This window comes from Engystomops pustulosus, chromosome 4 (genome assembly GCF_040894005.1).
Source record: "Engystomops pustulosus chromosome 4, aEngPut4.maternal, whole genome shotgun sequence".
NCBI classification, from domain to species: Eukaryota; Metazoa; Chordata; class Amphibia; order Anura; family Leptodactylidae; genus Engystomops; species Engystomops pustulosus.
In genome coordinates this window covers 219352824-219373366 of record NC_092414.1, presented here as the reverse complement: position 1 = coordinate 219373366, position 20543 = coordinate 219352824, and the positions used below count along the sequence as shown (strand labels likewise).

Sequence of the window (20543 nt, the reverse complement as noted above, 5' to 3'; positions counted from 1 at the left end):
AAACGGAAAAATTTGGTTAACCCGTCGCAAAAACATGAATCGGCCCTTAGTAAATGACCCCCAATGTCTGTGCAGTGTGTGTATATACAGTATGTGTATAGTGTATGTCTGTGCAGTGTGTGTATATAGTGTGTGTATACAGTATGTGTATAGTGTATGTCTGTGCAGTGTGTGTATTTAGTGTGTGTATAGTTTATGTCTGTACAGTGTGTATATATACAGTATGTGTATAGTGTATGTATGTACCGTGTCTGAATATTTGAGTTTTTGTTGTGGATATACAGTGTATGTATACAGTATGTGCAGATATATAGTGGGCATACATATATACAGTATGTGTGTATTGTGTGTATACTCTATATAGTATGTGTATACAGTATGTGTGTATTGTGTGTATACTCTATATAGTGTGTGTATACAGTATGTGTGTATCGTGTGTATACTCTATATAGTGTGTGCATACAGTATGTGTGTATTGTGTGTATACTCTATATAGTGCGTGTATACAGTATGTGTGTATTGTGTGTATACTCTATATAGTGTGTGCATACAGTATGTGTGTATTGTGTGTATACTCTATATAGTGTGTGCATACAGTATGTGTGTATTGTGTGTATACAGCATGTGTGTATTGTGTGTATACTCTATATAGTGTGTGTATAGTGCAAGGGAGGTGGGAATAGCTAGGATACTGATTAACCCATCTGTGTAATATATATTACATCACACCTCATCCCATGTAGAGCACAGGCTTCCTGCTGACACACTGTCAGGGTAGGGATGTTCTCCAGGAGATGTTCACTGGGGCCAAATTTCTTCTTCATTTTACTCCTTTCAGGACAAGGTAGGTGTTTGTTCTTTCAAAATAAATCATATAGCGAAGCTTTCACTTGGTGTAAATCGCCAGACTGCAGGGAGTGTGATGTACTGACCCTGGAGAGATGTGTAATCAGACCTTTGTGTCCGAGGGCGACCCCCATTGTCCCGGATTCTCTCTCATAGCTATCTAACTGTATTTTCAAAATCAAAGATTTACTTTTTTTTCCTAAAATGACTTTTTGTTTTTGCCTCTTAGGGATCTATGGATCTGTAGATGATGGGGTGGAATCTTCTGCCATGAGTGAGACTCCGTCCTTTAAAGGTAAAGCATTGCAACTACAACATGACGGGGGTGAATTGGTTAATTCTGACAATTTTCTGTAAACACATCACATTTACAGTTTTAAAAAAAGATTAATGTCATAAAGGAATTTAAAAATCTGACAAAACTGGATAAAGAACCTAACTGCAGCATCTCCTGGGAGTCTGGGGTAGTCCGAGCTGCAGTGTCTCCAGGGAGTCTGGGGTAATCCTAGCTTCATTGTCTCCAGGGCGTCTGGGGTAATCCTAGCTGCAGTGTCTCCAGGGAGTCTGGGGTAATCCTAGCTTCATTGTCTCCAGGGCGTCTGGGGTAATCCTAGCTGCAGTGTCTCCAGGGAGTCTGGGGTAGTCCGAGCTGCAGTGTCTCCTGGGAGTCTGGGGTAGTCCGAGCTGCAGTGTCTCCAGGGAGTCTGGGGTAGTCCGAGCTGCAGTGTCTCCAGGGAGTCTGGGGTAGTCCGAGCTGCAGTGTCTCCAGGGAGTCTGGGGTAGTCCAAGCTGCAGTGTCTCCAGGGAGTCTGGGGTAGTCCGAGCTGCAGTGTCTCCTGGGAGTCTGGGGTAGTCCGAGCTGCAGTGTCTCCAGGGAGTCTGGGGTAGTCCGAGCTGCAGTGTCTCCAGGGAGTCTGGGGTAGTCCGAGCTGCAGTGTCTCCAGGGAGTCTGGGGTAGTCCGAGCTGCAGTGTCTCCTGGGAGTCTGGGGTAGTCCGAGCTGCAGTGTCTCCAGGGAATCTGGGGTAGTCCGAGCTGCAGTGTCTCCAGGGAATCTGGGGTAGTCCGAGCTGCAGTGTCTCCTGTGAGTCTGGGGTAGTCCAAGCTGCAGTGTCTCCAGGGAGTCTGGGGTAGTCCAAGCTGCAGTGTCTCCTGGGTGTCTGGGGTAGTCCGAGCTGCAGTGTCTCCTGGGAGTCTGGGGTAGTCCTAGCTTCATTGTCTCCTGTGAGTCTGGGGTAGTCTGAGCTGCAGCGTCTCCTGGGAGTCTGGGGTAGTCCTAACTGCAATGTCTCCAGGGAGTCTGAAGTAGTCCTAGCTGCAATTTCTCTTGTGAGTCTGGGGTAGTCCTAACTGCAGTGTCTCCATGGAGTCTGGGGTAATCCTAGCTTCAATGTCCCCTGTGAGCATGGGGTAGTCCTAGCTGCAGTGACTCCATGGACTCTGGGGTAGTCCTAACTGCAGTGTCTCCTGGGAGTCTGGGGTAGTCCTAGCTGCAGTGTCTCCAGGGAGTCTGGGGTAGTCCCAACTGCAGTATCTCTATGGAGTCTGGGTAGTCCTAACTTCAATGTCCCCTGTGAGTATGGGGTAGTCCTAGCTTCAGTGACTCCTGTGAGTCTGAGGTAGTCCTAGCTGTAGTGTCCCCATGGAGTCTGGGGTAGTCTTAGCTGCAGTGTTTCCATTGAGTCTGGGGTAGTCCTAGCTGCAATGTCTTCTGTGAGTCTGGGGTAGTTCTAGCTGCAAAGTTCCAAGGGAGTCTGGGGTAGTATCAGCTGCAATGTCTTCTATGTGTCTGGGGTAGTCCTAGCTGCCGTGTCTCCATGGAGTCTGGGGAAATCCTATTTGTTATGTCTTCTATGAGTCTGGGGTAGTCCTAACTGCCGTGTCTCCATGGAGTCTGGGGAAGTCCTAGATGCAGTGTCTCCATGAAGTCTGGGTATTCCTAGCTGCAATGACTCCGTGAAGTCTGAGGTAGTTCTAGCTGCAGTGTTTCCAGAGAGTCTGAGGTAGTCCTAGGTGTAGTGTCTTTATGGAGTCTGAGGTAGTACTACGTGTATTGTCTTTATGGAGTCTGAGGTAGTCCTAGGTGTAGTGTCTTTAAGGAGTCTGAGGTAGTCCCCTCAGTAAGGTTCTCCCCATCAGCAGACACAGGATTTCATGTCATTATCAAAAAACATGTTAAAAATAAGCTTATTACTCACCTTCTGCAATCTGGCGATCCCTACAGCTTCCACTTCTCTCCTGTGCTAGGTGTTAAACAGCTCTCCCAGACCAAAAACCCAGCGCTATCTGTATATGGTATGGACGATCAGACCTGCTGAGGGTTTCCCTTTAACTTTCATGACTTTTAAATGTTTTTTTTGCTGCTATAACCCATTGGCTTTGCAACTCTTTTTTTTTTTTTTAGAGAATCTTGACAAAGGTCTTTTGGCAAATACATCAGAGACTGAGGCCAGGATCCCGCAGATTACAGGTACGTTACACGTGTCAATGTGACTTATCACCACCTCTTAACGGTTCATAATGGTTTTGGAAATGTTGGAGCAGTTTTCCTAATCCTGTCGTAGAGTTACTCATTGTGAATAGACTGGTGCTGCTGGTGTGGCTGGACACCTTAGAGGGACAGGTTGATGGCTTCCGAGGGTCAACCCACTTGTGTGATGCTTGGGACGGATTGAAGGACCATAAAAAAGGGGATTTGGCGGTGGATCTCACAGTATCTGGGGTCATCCATCTAAAGCCATGGAGACCTTATGCTGCTGTCCTTGATGGGGGAACTTACAGAGTTAGTTCCTGGGGTCATCCATCCAAACCCCCCATATACTGGTTAACGTCAGGCTCTGTGGCTGTTTCATAGTCCCAGAGCTCCAGATGGTGAGATTTGGACCATGTGATGGTGGCTGTGGGGATAGACAGATAGTTGGCCAAAGTCATCCTGCTGGAGCATCCGTTATGGATAGAACTGATGGTGAATTTCAGTGAATATTACTTGTCTGTAAACTGTCTTGATTCGGGATCAGTGGATCCTCTGGACCACCCCAGGAAGTGGTACTAGCCGACACCTGGGACTGGAATCTAAGTGGCACCTGGTCTTCACCAGAGCCCGCTGCAAAAGCTGGATGGTCTTGCTGTGGTAGGGTACCACCAGGTCATTCCACAGGTGCGACTAGCCTGCGGTGGCAGCCGAGGTCGAGGTACCTTAGCAAGAGACAGTCTCGTGGTCAGGTCCAGGGCAGGTGACAGAGATGCAAGGTCAAGTCCAATCCGGGATCTGCAACAGGAGGTCCAGGCAGAAGGGCAACGGGAGGACAGGCACACGGAACACACAGGAGCACGGGAACAGGAACACTGGACACAGGAACACAGGAACGCAGGAACACTCAGGAATTCTGCAGGGGAGCTGAAAATTAGCGGCGTGCTAATGTGGGCCTTTAAATTTACTAAAGCCAGCCCGCGCACGCTCTTTGAGGTGGGGACACGCGCAATGTGCTTCTCATAGTCAGTGCTGGATCGCGGTGAGAGGAGTGAATCACCAGCGGATCGGAGCAGCGGCGAGGGGCCCATTGTGCGCTTGCGACCCAGGAGATGGGTCGCAGGAGCACCAGTGACATAAACATAAGGCGTTCCCCTTTTCCTTTTAGCCTTACCCCTTGTCGGACAAGCTTGGAATAATACCATGATTTTGTTGGGGGGAGGAGGTCGGAGTATGTGTTAGTGGCACAAATGTACAGATGTCTGGAACAGTGTTGTTAGTAAATCTGCCTCTTTTTGTGTGTGTTTATAGGAAATTACAGTTCATTAAGAGAAGCTTGGTGGAATGAGGCAAGGAAGAAGCCATGGTTCCGGAGACCAACCAAGAATCCCCCCACAATAGGTGCTGTATGCCAGAGTTTGTGCACTATGGTTAATATATTGTTTTTTTTCTTCATTTTCTCATGTGTTTTCATTTATATGATTTTTCATTCTTTCTTTTTTCAGATAGTGTCATCCATGATGATAAATGGGGTAATAATTCCCTAAACACAACAGGTAAAAGTGGGTATTTTGGGTTTTGATTCTTTCAGTGAAATCTCTAAATCTGGCCCATGAATTTACCTTTGGGTGTTATAGCAGGACCACAGTTACCATTTCCACCACTTTCCACTACAAGCAGTCCCCGGGTTACATACAAGATAGGGTCTGTAGGTTTGTTCTTAAGTTGAATTTGTATGTAAGTCGGAACTGTATACTTTATCATTGTAACTCCAGCCAGAACTTTTTTGGTCTCTGTGACAATTGGATTTTAAAAATGTTGGGTTGTCAAAAGAATCAGGATTAACAATAAAGCTTCACTACAGGCGCCTGTGATAACTGTTATAGCTGTCTATTATAGCCTAGGACTAAAGTACAATAAATTACCAACATCCAGTGGTCTGTTTGTAACTAGGGGTCGTATGTAAGTCAAGTGTTCTTAAGTAGTGGACCGCCTGAATTTTTCTTATAGCACCCAGTTCAGAGGAGGACCGGACCAAGGAGCTGGGGTGATTTTGGATGTAGATTGTGGTCTACATAAAAATATGCAATATAATTCTTCTTATTATCTAGATTCAGTTAGGATTCTGGTCTGAATTAGCTTTGGGTTTTATGTGAGGTTTAAAGACACTGTGGGGTCTCAGCTGTCATCTCTTTAGGCATGGCCTAGGATTTGGATTTATTTTGAAGCCTTCTGGGGCGTAGTCTGAATAAATTAAATTTGGAGAATGACCTGAGGTCTGAATTAGTTTCAGGATCTTATTTAAGGTGTTGTTTCTATTTGGGGCCTGAACTGAGGTTTTATTTTATTTATGCATCCAGTCTGGTCGAGTTTACTTTTTAAGGCTTCAGGCTACATGAACATAGATTTTGCAGATGTCCTAGCCAGCACATGTCCCCATGTTTTTGTATGAGCTCATACCCATGGCCACAGTTTCTATTGTCCCACGTGTGAGCTGAAAGCCCAAGCCAAAAATTACAGAGCGGGTCCTTTTCCTGCCTAAGTTTATCTTGTGCAGTCCCCTCCCGTTGTCATTGGCACATGGGCGGAGCTCAGCTGAGGATGATACACAGACACAACACCATTCTTGTGATGAAAACACACGTTCAAAGATCCATTGTCAAAGTTAGGATGTATTTTTCATTTTACTTTTGTCCTGGTGTTTGCCATCTCTATGTGTGACCTCCTCTTCTCAGCGGTGTAAAAACAAATATTTATCATACGCTGGCTAGCCCCGCTGCTGCAAATTCACAGCCCGATACATGAAGAGGCTTCTGCCTCTTGATGTATCGGGCTGCCAGTCGCGCAGCGCTTATCCTACGCCAGGCAGGGCCAGGCGTGGAAAAAAATGCAGCCGGAGACTTTTCACAGTAACGCCCCGCGCCGGCCCACTCCCGTCCGGCCGCGCCCTCCACTCGCCCGGCCGGGCCCCCCCTTCACGCCCCTTCACGACCCACTGGCGTGAAGGTGGCGGATTGGGGAAAATAATCCCCAAAGATCCATTGTCAAAGTTAGGATGTATTTTTCATTTTACTTTTGTCCTGGTGTTTGCCATCTCTATGTGTGACCTCCTCTTCTCAGCGGTGTAAAAACAAATATTTATCATACGCTGGCTAGCCCCGCTGCTGCAAATTCACAGCCCGATACATGAAGAGGCTTCTGCCTCTTGATGTATCGGGCTGCCAGTCGCGCAGCGCTTATCCTACGCCAGGCAGGGCCAGGCGTGGAAAAAAATGCAGCCGGAGACTTTTCACAGTAACGCCCCGCGCCGGCCCACTCCCGTCCGGCCGCGCCCTCCACTCGCCCGGCCGGGCCCCCCCTTCACGCCCCTTCACGACCCACTGGCGTGAAGGTGGCGGATTGGGGAAAATAATCGCAAAAGCTAGCAATAAGCTAGCATTAGCGATTATTTCAGGGCCTCTGTGCCACTGGCGGTGCGCAGAGGTCCTGATAAATATCCCCCCTTCTGTCTGACAATTATACAGTAACATATTAGGACACATTGGGGCACATTTACTAAGGGTCCGAATTGCGTTTTTCCGCCGGGTTTCCCGAATTTTTCAGATTTGCGCCGAATTGCCCCGAAATTCACCTCCTCCATCTCGGTGTATGTGAGTGCTATTTTTGCAACACAAATTGTTTTTCACATTCCGCGGCTTTTCCGAATCCGTAGGGTTTTACGACGGCCACGCCCCCAATTTCTGTCGCTTGAAAGCTGGAGCCGATGTGCCACAATCCGATCGCGTGCGCCAAAATCCTGGGGCAAATCGGAAAAATTCGGGAAACCCGGTGGAAAAACGCGATTCGGACCCTTAGTAAATGTTCCCCATTTACTTACCTTGGCCACTGAAGCTCACAGAAAGTGCATTGCCCATGTATAATGCCCTGTGCCGCGATTCACTAAGATCAGAGTTCACCTTCTTCTCCCTGGTGCATGTAAGTGCTTGATTTTGCGACAAAATTTGAAAGTTAAATCCCGCACTCAGTCCGAATCTGTCTCATTGCCTGACGGCCCGGCCGACCGATTTCTGTCACATGCCTCACAAGCCGATCGCGTGCACCAAAATGCCGGCACAGACACTTCTTAAATACCTGTATAAGCCGCCTAATCCCTGAAATAGTGCACAGTCCGACAAAAGTGCGATCCGCGACCCTTAATACATAAGCCCCGTTCTGTTCAGACGCCCTGGCGCAGAACTGAAAGTTTTGTTGTGTTCCTTGGGACTGGAGCAGTGGAACAGTGTAGCCCCTATTCCATAAGAGGTTGTGTAACCCTGTTCAAAGCAATAAATTCAAAAGCAAAATATGTGCACATTAAGAGCGTATTCACACCACCGTATGGGGGCAAATTTGCGGCCGTGTGTTCATCAACCATAGGTGGCTATTGCGACCAGGCTCGGTACGGTGAGCACAACGAGTGGTCACTGTGCCAGGGCCGCAAAAAAGATATAGCCTGCTTTATCCTCGGCCGTAAGAACAGCCATATGGCCAGGACCGATTCTAGCCTTTTTGCTGCCTGAGGCGAAATTGGAAAATGCTGCCCCCCCCTCCCGCCACACGTGCGCACGTGCCCCTGGTGATGCTACCTTACACACTAGTAGTCATTAGACACAGATATTAGTGACCTATAGTACCTTACAGGTGACCATCTACTCCATCCGGAAGGGTATTTCTTTACGCTTTCTTCTGGCCTTTGTTTTCACAGGTCCGCTATCTGCCGCCTGAGGTGGGGACTTCACCTTGCCTCATGGCAGAAGCGGCCCTGCATATGGCTCTATATTCTATGGAGAGGGGAGGGGGGAGCAGCTTGCCTGACCTACCACCGGACAGGAATACATCCATGTGAATGCACCCTAAGTCATATAAACAGTCTGTAGATATTTTTGTTTGTAAACAAATGTATTTATTTTTATTTTTCAGGGACCGACCGGCATCATAATAGGTTGGAAGAGATTTCATTAAGCACAATATCACTTAGAGGTTAAAGTCTTTTTGATATTTAATGGGACATAACAACAGTTTTGTTTTGTATATAACACTAAGTATAATTGGAATAATAATATCAATTAATTAATATCAATCAATCAGGAGAAATCCTTAAGACGCTTGTGAGCAGATAGTAATAGAGCAGAAGGTCCTGTGAGGAACGGAGATTACGTCTGGGATGTATTGCCTGATTTGGTCAGAGATATATGGATGGACAGGTTGTAAGATGAATTGGAAGGGTCTTAGTGCGTTAAATTTGAAAAAACAATACAATGTTATTCAAAAAATTCTGTATAAAGTTATCTAAAACAGCATTCATAGACGAGAGAAGTTAAACAAAAGGAATAAGCTAAATATTCACATCTTTGCTCCAGTGAGTCAGTACTTCTTGGGAAAATTTTGGAATCTTAACCAAATCTCAATGTTGTAGGAAGGGGGCTCATGGGGTGACCCCTCGTCATACAGATGTGGGGTTTGTTGGATATTGCAGTTAGTGCTGGCACGGATCACAGGTGCTAACTCTATGATTGTGCCAGTGGATTTTAGAAGGCGGCAGTGGTGGGGCTGACATCTTGTCTGCGATTGTCATTTCCCGTTATATCATCGGTTGCCATGACAGCCTCGGGTCTATGTAAGACTCAAGGTTGTATGGTTTCTACAGTCTTCTTACAATGGTTCACACTTACCAAAAATAGTGGAAGCTAGACTTCGTGTAGTGTGCAAAGGGCGACAGATTCAGGATTTCTGCCCCGACAGAGTGCACCACTTTTTTATGGTGCACTTTTAACATGCAGAGTGCAACATACTTTTGTGGGACTCTGCATGTTAAGTGTGGTGAACGGTCTGACCGAGGACTGGAATGAACCCTAATTTGTGGTACGTGAAGACTGGTGCAGTAATTTGTGTTGCGTCGGGTATAGTGCAGATACGACACAAATGAGTTGCATCCAACGCATATGTGGCATTGACACTTCTTAAAGGAAACCTACCACTTGTAGTGGCAGGTTTCTGATGGAAATACCGGGCACCAGCTCAGGGTGAGCTCAGGGTGAGGTCAGGGTGAGCTGGTGCCGGAGCTTATTTTTGCTAGTGTTTTAAACCGCGGTATCGCGGTTTAAAACACTTTTTAAACTTTATAGCCGGTGCAGGGAGGTACGTGCTCGGCGCTTACCATGCGCGCGGCTCTCATTCACTTCCTATGTAGCCGCGCGCACGGTAAGCGCCGAGCGCGTACCTCCCTGCGCCGGCTATAAAGTTTAAAAAGTGTTTTAAACCGCGATACCACGGTTTAAAACACTAACAAAAATAAGCTCCGGCACCAGCTCACCCTGACCTCACCCTGAGCTGGTGCCCGGTATTTCCATCAGAAACCTGCCACTACAAGTGGTAGGTTTCCTTTAAACACATGTGCAACTAGCGCAGGGGCTTTAGTAAATGTTACCCAGTGGCTTATTGTAATGAATCATGTGTAAAATCACCATATACTGCAATACAGGAGTATCACAGTATATGGTAGGAAGGATCAGACTGTCTATGGTTAAAGTACCCTAGAGGGTCTAAAAAAAGTTAAAAAAGACAATTGTTGAAAAAAATAAGAAAAAAACAAACAAACTAAAAATCTAAATCACCCTCCCTCCTCTGTCAGAGCAGTAGACACCAGATAGATGAAGAACGGGTACCGCAATTCCTGAATCTGGCACCCCCTGCACTATACACAGGCAACTACACATGGTACAGACTGCACTGTTTTCGATAAATGTGCCCCATAGTTTTAATTTTTGAAAATGTACTAAAACACAATAAAACTTATTTAAATTTGGTTTTAATGTGATAGCTCTAAACCAAATAATAAAGTTGACACATAATTTGGAGCACACAGTGAAAGTCATAAAAAAAATTTTCCAGCTTCCCACTACACGGCATGGAATAATAAATAACATCACTGAGAAGTAAAATTTTATTACGCAGAAAATAAGCCCTCACACAGCTCTGTACACAGAAATAAAGTTATAGATTTTGAAGGTGGGGACCAAAAAGTGAGCAAAAAAATGCTGCAACACAAAGGGATTAATTGAAGGCTTCTAATGCCTTTCCAGGCTGTAAACCATTAGGATCTAAAGTGTTTGAATGTGAAGGAACTTAACTTAATCATTTTTTCTATTTATATACTATTAGAAGTAAAAGGTTTTCTGGGAGACACATGGAATGATCGAATGAAAAACATCCTGGTCAGCATCACAGGTCTCATTCCGCCCATTGAAGGCATACCAGTAGGAAAAATCATCAGTTCGCTTTTAAAAGCCTTCTGGCCATCTTCTCAAAAAGATATCTGGAGCCTCATAAAAGATCAGGTAGAAGGATTGATAGATCAGAAAATTGTGGAATTTGAACTTCAGGAAAGACAAAACGAGATCCACGCTCTACAGAAAACCATGCAGATGTATGTGGAAGCCCAGACCAGAGAGAAGGGGTCATTGATGTCCTCCATGGTCTATGCCTGTAACGAACTGTTCTTCAAACTTACTGCATCCAAAAACTCAGTACAGCTCATCCCCCTCCTGGTCACTCATAGCACTCAGCACCTCTTGATCCTGAAGGAAAGACTTCTGCATGGAAAAGAGCTGTACAATGAAGACAACACTGGGGTCTGGAGGAATGACCTGGAGCAGCAGATTTCTACGTATAAAGATCACATTAAGGACATTTATTCTAAATGGATTGAGTGGAGAAAGTCCAAAATCACAATAAAGTTAGGTGCTCCTGGTAGACCCATACCTCTCCCACCATTTGTTACGTGGGAACCATATGGAACAGTATATGATGAAATAACCAAAGATGAAGCCAAGTATAGATATGCTGATGCGTTGGGTCCCAATAAAGAGAATTATTTTAAAGCTATATGTGAGGCTGTAAAGGAGAGCATGTTTGGCTTTCGGAACGGTGAACTGCTGCAAATTTTGGTACCAACCTTCTACCTGGATAATTTCATCCCTGGAAAGGAAGACAACCCCTCAGTGATACCCCCATCCATGTCTGTTGCTAGTTTTGGGCCCATTTCACCAGATTTAGGGGGTGGCAATGAACATTGTCATGTAAGGACACCAGGTGATGACAACAACAGGGGCGGTGATGTCACCAGCATCCACGTCAGAGAATGGAACATCATTGATGGCTTCCAGGTAATCTATAGCACACACTGGGGATCATTTATAGGAAATAGCGGTGGGGGAAAGCTCCATGAAATTAATCTGAATAACAGACGGGTAAAGTCCATTCAGTTTTGTGAGAATAATTGCAATATGGTTGAAGTGACCATAGGATTCTCAAATGGAGACTCTACTGGACGCCTGGGAAACAGAGGTGGATGGCAAGTTAGTTGTTCCAACACCGGAGGGATCGACACTTATGGACTGTTCAACGTCCGTATGACAGGACAAGGCTGTGCAACTGGACTTTTCCAGGTCGGGGTCGACTACAAAGCTTATCCAACCAAACCTTCTCAAATAGATGGCCGACACTTATACTTTGTCGATTTGGCCCAAGAACGCTTTCAATATCTATCAATTCTAGATAAATAAAGCTTTAAGTCTTTTTCTTCATATCTGGTAATATTTTGATCTAATAAAAACCATAAGTAATATACCGTATATACTCGTGTATAAGCCGAGTTTTTCAGCACAAAAAAATGTGCTGAAAAACATCCCCTCGGCTTATACACAAGTCATACAGTCATAAAAAATCTTAAAAAAATAATAAACTTATATACTCACCCTTTGGTGGCCCCGACCTGCAGCGCTGCTCCCCCAATGTCCGCGCGGGTCCTCTTCTGGCTTTGGCGCCCGTCTTCTGTCTTCACTAACTTTGTGCCGGGCGCCGCCATGTTTTTCCTCCAGGCGGCGTCTAGTATGACGTCAGCAGCGGCGCATCATACTAGGCGCCGTCCAGGGGAGAACAATGGCGGCGCCCGGCACGAAGTTAGAGAAGAAAGAAGACGGGTGAGTATATAAATTTATTATTTTCTTTTAATGCTGGGCTGGCTGTATACTACTGGGGGCAGTGCTGTATACTACTGGGGGCAGTGCTGTATACTACTGGGGGCTGTGCTGTATACTACTGGGGGCTGTGCTGTATACTACTGGGGGCAGGCTGTATACTACTGGGGGCTGCTGTATACTACTGGGGGCAGGCTGTATACATACTGGGGGGGTCTGTGATTAATGCATTTCCCACCCTCGGCTTATACTCAAGTCAATAGGTTTTCCCAGTTTTTGATGGTAAAATTAGGGGTCTTGGCTTATACTCGGGTCGGCTTATACTCGAGTATATACAGTATTGCTATTACTATATTGTTATATATAATATTTTTAATTATTAATTAAATATCAAAATATTAATAAAATTAATCAATGAGACTGATTTCAATTAAATCCTGTTTGGTGAATCCCTTAGAGGTCCTCAACTTCATTTCTTTACGTTGATACATAAGTCCTTCTAAGAGACTGTGAACTTGCAAAAAACATCTCTACATCACATTTAGAAATAACAGCTTAGTTTTCTATATTTTTGAGGAAGATTTTTTTTCCAAATATTATATCATTCAATTCTTCTTTATCTTCACCTGCAAAATATTATAATTCAGCACTCCTCCCAGCTTCACTTCTTTGCCGGTCCCTCTGTTGGACAGACACTGGGGCAGATTTACTTACCAGGTCCTGTCGCGATCCAGTGGCGCGCTCTCTGTGGAGGATTCGGGTTCTGCCGGGATTCACTAAGGTAGTGGGCCCGATGTCCACCAGGTGTTGCTGCTGGTAATATTCGGGTAACCCAACGGAAAAACGCGATTTGGGCCCTTAGTAAATGACCCCCATTAAGTTAAAGAGGTTGTCCTTAATAATAATCCCTGAATGTTCATCAAGTGTTTCAGCATTCCTGCTACTTACTTTAATGCTACCTGCAAACTCTCCATGGATCTTTTTCCAATGTCTGAACAATGATGAATAGAAGGAGCTGCAGCAGGAAATTATGACTTGTCTAGCTTCCTTAAAGGGAACCTGTCATTAGGAGCCATATTTTGGGCTCTCCCCTGTCCCCACAAAGAAAAGCCTATACATTGCCAATTTTTTTGTAGTAAAAATAGCATTTACTGAAAAAAAGATAACTTAGATCAAACTTTACATGTAAGGTATGACTTGTCCCCTGGGCGTGGTTAGAGAGCACTTCCACCCTCGGGAAACTACTCTGTTGTGCATCCTATTCAAATTAACAAACCCCTCCCATCTCCGGCATAGATCGGCCCCCATCACATCCCCCCTGCGGACGTCATACATACAATGTCCATCTGCCATCTCCTCTTCTCGCTGACCACATCAGGCAAATCTTGCGATTGAAACAGAGACTGTCCGCATGATGGAGCGGTTTCTTGAGGATGTGGGGGGGGGGATGCTCCTCAATAGCCACGTCCAGGGGACAAGGGACGAGTCTCTGCATACAGTAAAGTTTTTTTTTTCTTGAAAATTCTATTTTTACTATGAAAACTCTTTCTCTACGTTCTCTGTGGGGACATGGAGGAGCCAAAAATAGGCCCCCTGGTGACAGGTTGCCTTTAACCCTCCACTCTACCTGTGTCTGTCAGTGAGATGGGCTGTAAGATAAGGAGGCACAGTGGGTAACGCCCTAAGGATAGAGTGAAAAAGGGAGAATGAAGAAGTAGTATATATGCAGAAGGCAGCATGATGAGAACAACGAGAGGCAGACGCACTCTGGAATATTACACTGCCCATCACTGAGTGATAGCAGCTAAAACAGCAACAACACTGAGTAACATTGTAAAGTAAAGGGTTAAAAATTATCTCTAATGTGTTAACATCACTAGGGGGTTGAGATTTAAGAATTTTCCTTCATGGAAAAAACCCTTTAAGAAAGCTAACTTAGGTGCTACTAAACTACCATTGATGACTGTCTCTAACCCCACCTCCCCGACCGGAGTTCTCTTTTCCCCTAGGTACCAGATCCTTATATGTTTCAGTTCTCATACTGTTGGCTCAGTGGTTAGCATTACAGCCTTGCAGCACTGGAGACCTGGGTTCAAGTCCCAGTGTCAACATCTGCAAAGAGTTTGTATGTTCTCTCCGTGTTTGCATGGGTTTCCTCCCATACTCCAAAACATACTGGTAGGTAGATTAGATTGTGAGCCCCATGGGGACAGGGACTGATGTGGGAAGCTCTGTGCAGCGCTGCGTAATCTGTGTGCGCTATATGAATAAAGAATTATTATTATTATGCTAAGTGGCAGATAATTTTATATATAGATGTAGTAAACCACTTAAAGATGTGCCGAGGAGAATAGCTGAGCAGTAAATCTGTTGTATAATACAATAGTAGTGTAGTTGGTGGGGGCTATAATAATTCCATTCACATATAGATGGGAATGCCATGTAAGACCCTCAATATGTCATTTCATTGCTGCGGATCATAATGGGGAAATCAACTTTTGCAATGCAAAATGGTGACACTCATCAGAAACTCATCAGAAATTAGATTTTGGCCGATCCCAGATGCTTACGGGATGGCTTTGGAATTACCACTGGGATATATTCCGCAGCCTATGGAAATGCTCAAATGTCCACATTATTCTCGCCTTCCGTTGTCTTTCCCAAAGTCCCCAAATCTGTCTCTGTCCATCATCTACAGGTTTGTCAATCGATGCTTCGGCTCTTGAGCTTTTTGGTAAATAATAATAATCAAGTTTTATTTATTTATTTTTTTAATAAATCTGCTCATCTCTCGGTGACAGCTCGTAAAATGTGTAGACACAAGGACAAGTTATTCAAAGGAAGTTAAACAGAAGAACAGATACATTTTGGATATTTCTTTGATGTGACAATGAAAGGAAAGAACTGGTTTATTTATCTCACATGATGACCGACACAAAATAATTATGTAAAGAAAGAAAAACATGAAACTCCAATTATTTTCCATTTTTGTCTAGAAATGTCTGCGCTGTACTCTCCTGCCAGACGCCACTACTCCGATCTCCACAGATGTATTTGTACAATCTTTCCCAATGATCTACTCAGCTCTTCTGGTCCTTCACTACTCGCTTCTGCTCGCGGCACAGTGACGACAATGCACTGTGCCGCGATTCACAAAGATCACGTGCCTGATTTGTAGAAACATTCAGAAGTTTGTTTAATAAAATTCACAATTTTGCAATAAGACACAGTGTGACTTGAGTTTACAAAATTTCTACAAATTACGGGATTGGGACCCTCTCCAGGGCACCTGTGCACTCAAGTCTACCCGAGTGTGCAGCAGAAATCCTCCTCTACACTTGATATCCTGCACGTGTCGCTTCCTCGCTCAGGTCCCCGGAGTTCACCTTCTTCTTCCTGGTGCATGTAAGTGCATTGTCCGTGTATAATGCGCTGTGCGGGGAGTCACTAAGATCCTGCGCCCGATTTCCTGCATGTGTCACTTCCCCGCTCAGGTCCCTGGAGTTCACCTTCTTCTTCCTGGTGCATGTAAGTGCATTGTCCGTGTATAATGCGCTATGCGGGGAGTCATTAAGATCGCGTACCCAATATCCTGCATGTGTCTCTTCCCCGCTCAGGTCCCTGGAGTTCACCTTCTTCTTCCTGGTGCATGTAAGTGCATTGTCTGTGTATAATGCCCTGTGCAGGGAGTCACTAAGATCGTGCCCCGATATCCTGCATGTGTCACTTCCCCGCTCAGGTCCCAGGAGTTCATCTTCTTCTTCCTGTTGCATGTAAGTGCATTGTCCGTGTATAATGCTGTGTGTGGGGAGTCACTAAGATCCTGCGCCCGATATCCTGCATGTGTCGCTTCTCCGCTCAGGTCCCCGGAGTTCACCTTCTTCTTCCTGTTGCATGTAAGTGCATTGTCCGTGTATAATGCGCTGTGCGGGGAGTCACTAAGATTGTGTGCCCAATATCCTGCATGGGTCGCTTCCCCGCTCAGGTCCCCGGAGTTCACCTTCTTCTTCCCAGTGCATGTCAGTGCATTGTATGCAACACAATTTGAATGTTAAATCAATTAGTCGACTGTCCGACGGCGGCCCTCGATTTCTGCCGCATGAAAGCCGTCGCCGATGCGGCAAAATCAAATCACAATCCCTTTCTAAATATCTGTCCCAGCAGCGCAAATCCCGAAAACGTTGGGAAGTTCGACGAAAATGCGATCCGCAGACCCTTAGTAAATAAGCCCCGTGATGTGTGCAAGCCTGAAGCAGTTTTGTTAATCGAATGCCAGCATTGGATCATTGGAGAGACTCCGCCTTGGTCCAGTGCCGCTGGGGGCTTGAGCACAGAGAGTGCCTAGGGCAGACTTAGGGGCATGTGCAGGGGCTACTTATCTACTAGGGGGCATGTTCTGGGCTACATGTGCCGTATGTTATGTGAACACACATTAATAAAATAGGGGATGATGAATTTAATCACTTCAGAACAGTATATATAATAAATTGGGGATTCTTTACTTGCTATAATTCATTCCAGGGAACTATACAGTACAGACCAGTAAGACCAGACAGTACAGTACAGTAAGTCTGCACACATCTCCTCATTCAAGCAGTTTTCTGCATTTTCCTGACTATAAAAGTTGTAGATTTACACTGAATTATCTATGAATTATCACATGTGGAATTATATACTTACCAAAAATGTGTGAGACAACTGAAAATCTGTCTTATATTCCAGGTCCTTTTGCTGTGATTACTGCTCTGCACACTCTTGGCTTCTCTTGATGAGATACAAGAGGTAGTCACCTGAAATGGTTCTCTCATCTCAGGTGCCCTGTCAGGGGTAATAAGTGGATTTCTTGCCTTATAAATGGGGTTGGGGCATCAGTTGTGTTGTAGAGAAGTCAGGTGGATACACGGTTGATAGTCCTACTGAATAGACTGCTAGAATTTATAATATGGCTATAAAAAAGCACCTAAGTAGCAAAAAACTAGCGGCCATTATTACTTTAAGAAATGATGGTCAGTCCGAAAAATTGGGAAAACTTTGAAAGTGTCTCCAAGTGCAGTTGCAAAAACCATCAAGCAATGCATAGAAACTGTCTGACATGAGGAGCGCCCCAGGAAAGGAAGAACAAGAGTCACCTCTGCTCTCGAAGATAAGAATCATCTCAGCTGCGGAGAAGAAGAGTCACTTCTGCTGCGGAGAAGAAGAGTTACCTCTGCTGTGGGGGATAAGTTCACCTGAGTCACCAGCCTCAGAAATCAGAGGGTAACAGCAGCTCAGATTAGAGAGCAGGTCACTGTCGTACAGAGGTCCAGCAGCAGACACATCTCTACAACAACTGGCAAGAGGAGACTCTGTGCAGCAGCTTCATGGTAACATCACTGCTAGGAAACTCTTTGAATGAGAAGGTGTGTCCAAACTTTTGGTCTATGCTGTACTGTATGTAGAAGAATGAATTTGTGAAAACTTATCTTCAATTTGGTGTAATAGTATAAGATGGTAACTAAAGTGTTGAGGGGGACCAAAAATCTTGTCAGTCAGGGGCCCCAAAATACTTAGTGGCAGCCCTGGCCATGAACCTTAGACTGTATGAATATTATGGCCCCTACAATTCTGGAATCACTTCCTAGATATGGTAATAGAGTCAGCTTCTTGGGGAACAAAGAACATGTCCCTTCTGCGTTGAATCTGTGATTTCATATCCTTTGGAAAAAACCTTCAAAGGTCCTGAAATGGCTCATGTGTATCAAGAGCAGGAACACGGTACAAGGATTGCATGGATTGAGTTCCTTCTTACTATAAGATTTGGTTAGTACTCATTGCCCGGTGCATTGATAAACTACTTTCCTCATTACAACTTCCACTAAGATAAAGTCAAAAAGTTCATGATAAAGTCAAATGTAAATGTACATGTAATGTAACCCACAATAATACTACATAAAACAAAAAAAAAATAAAATAAAAAAAAACTTTTCAACTGCTTTTTCAACTGTAACTGTAAAAATATACATGATGATCAGAATGTTAGAAAAATCAGAGAAACAAAAATCTAAATTAAAATAAAACATTTACATTTTTAAAGTTGAGTTGAGAATCAAAAAGATTAATAAAATACCATATATACTCGAGTATAAGCTCAGTTTTTCAGCACAAAAAAATGTGCTGAAAACCCAAACTCGGCTTATACTCGGGTAAAAAAAAATATAGGTTTTACCAGGTTTTTGTGTTAAAATTAGGGGCCTCGGCTTATACTTGGGTCGGCTTATACTTGAGTATATTTTTCTCAGAAAATGAGTCTGTCACTAGGAGTAATAATAATTATAAAATAAAAATCAGATGCCACAATTATTCTCCTTTAATTTTATGATGTAGATTGGCAATCATCTAATCAGCAAGATCCACCTGTTGAAGGCTTCTTTTATATCTTTATTTCGCAAACTGTATATAATGGGGTTAACACAGGGGATGAGCACAGTGTACAGCAGAGATAGGACCTTGCTCACAGTTAATGATTGACCTCGTGTTGGAACAAGATATGTGCACAGAAGAGTCCCGTAATACATGGACACCACGGTCAGGTGGGAGCTGCAGGTGGAGAAGGCCTTCTGTCTACCAGTGACTGATGGGATTCCTAAGATGGTAAAAATAATGTAAGAATATGAAACAATGACCAAGATAAACTGAAAGAGAGCCATAGTGATGACCAGCAGGGTGACCTCTACCTGCACAATAAAGGTGTCCGAGCAAGAAAGTTCCAGCAGAGGAGACAGGTCACAGAAGTAATGGTCAATCACGTTGGGTCCACAAAACTCTAAATTACAGATGGCTAGGACGTGATTTAATATCACAGAAAAGCTCAATACCCAGGAAAATACGATAAATCTCCTACAAAATACATAGTCCATTATATTGCTATAACGCAAGGGGTTACAGATGGCGAGATACCTGTCGTAGGACATCCCCGTAAGAAGGATGGACTCCAACGCCAGCGAGGCACTGAAGAAGTAAAACTGAGTCAGGCAGCCCATGAAGGTAACAGTGGCATCATCGTCCATGACTACACGCAGTGTGTTGGGTGTTATACTGGTGGCCATCAATGAGTCCGATAAAGAGAGTTGTGAGAGGAAGAAGTACATCGGAGAATGGAGGCTACGACTTCGAGATACTAGAAACATTATCATGAGGTTCCCACATATTGTGATACAGTAAACTAGGAGCAACACAACAAAGACCAAGAGATTGAGATGATGGAGGTTTCCAAATCCTAGAAGATGGATCTCTGTGATCATGGTCAGATTCCTGACCGGCATCATCTGGGAAAAAAAAATGAAAAATGAGCTCCTGCTACAGAACATAAGAGACACACATCACAATGTCTTATTCTATCCATATCATTATTATCATAATTTCATCATAATTTAATAAATAAAAATTCTCCTGATGGCTGGGTCAAGCAGAAGAATTTTGAATTTATTAAATTATTTAATACATTATTTTATATTGTTCCCTTATAAAGAATGGCTGGACCATTATTCAATCTCTTTTACCTCATTTGTCACCCCCTCACCTTGTGATCAGGGCTCTGACTCCTATTGTTCAAAATCGGTGTTTTAGAGAACTTACAATACCAATTTCCAACACAATTAGACCAACATTTGTTCCTCCAAAGCAAACTCCATTCGGTGCAGGAAAAAGTTTTATACCAGATCTGTGTGTCAGTGGCGAATAACGAACCCCATTGAAGTCAGTGGGAGACTCGAGCATTTTTCAATGAAAGAACACTAAAAAAGAACACATTGCAGATGTTTTCACTGAAAGAACACATTGAAATAACACAGTGAAGAACACATTGCAGATGTTCCGTAACATCTGCTAACTTATCCGAAAACACGCGTGCCGAACGGTGTTCTTCACAATAGTATGTGAAGAACAATATGTGTGAAGAACACATTGCAGATGTTTCCATACATATTGTTCATATACTATTGTGAAGAATACCGTTCTGCACTTGTGTATTCTGATAAGTTAGGAGATGTTCGGAACATCTGCAATGTGTTCTTCACTGTGTTCTTCACTTAAATGATAATGTGTTCACTGTGTTCACTATTTTCATTGTATTCTTCACTGTTCTTCACTGTGTTTCGTTAAGTAAATGCTGGATCTTGAACCGGCGAGATACTTGTCCGAGCAACAAGCCGTTTCAAGTACGCTAATACTCGA

General features: G+C 44.2%; 2 protein-coding genes across 2 annotated transcripts; one reads left to right on the top strand and one right to left on the bottom strand.

The window, feature by feature from the left end:
• The first annotated feature begins 711 nt into the window (after positions 1-711).
• LOC140128361 (uncharacterized) lies at positions 712-11939 on the top strand. The gene is made up of 7 exons (XM_072150011.1): positions 712-844; positions 1076-1141; positions 3250-3315; positions 4627-4716; positions 4821-4871; positions 8275-8334; positions 10516-11939. Exons 1-7 carry the CDS (start codon positions 781-783, stop codon positions 11916-11918), a joined length of 1800 nt encoding a protein of 599 aa, XP_072006112.1. The 5' UTR covers positions 712-780; the 3' UTR covers positions 11919-11939.
• Positions 11940-18703: 6764 nt separating this feature from the next.
• Positions 18704-19633, bottom strand: LOC140128630 (olfactory receptor 11L1-like). Its single transcript, XM_072150328.1, has one exon. The coding sequence runs from the start codon at positions 19631-19633 to the stop codon at positions 18704-18706; it is 930 nt and encodes a 309-aa protein (XP_072006429.1).
• Positions 19634-20543: the final 910 nt, after the last annotated feature.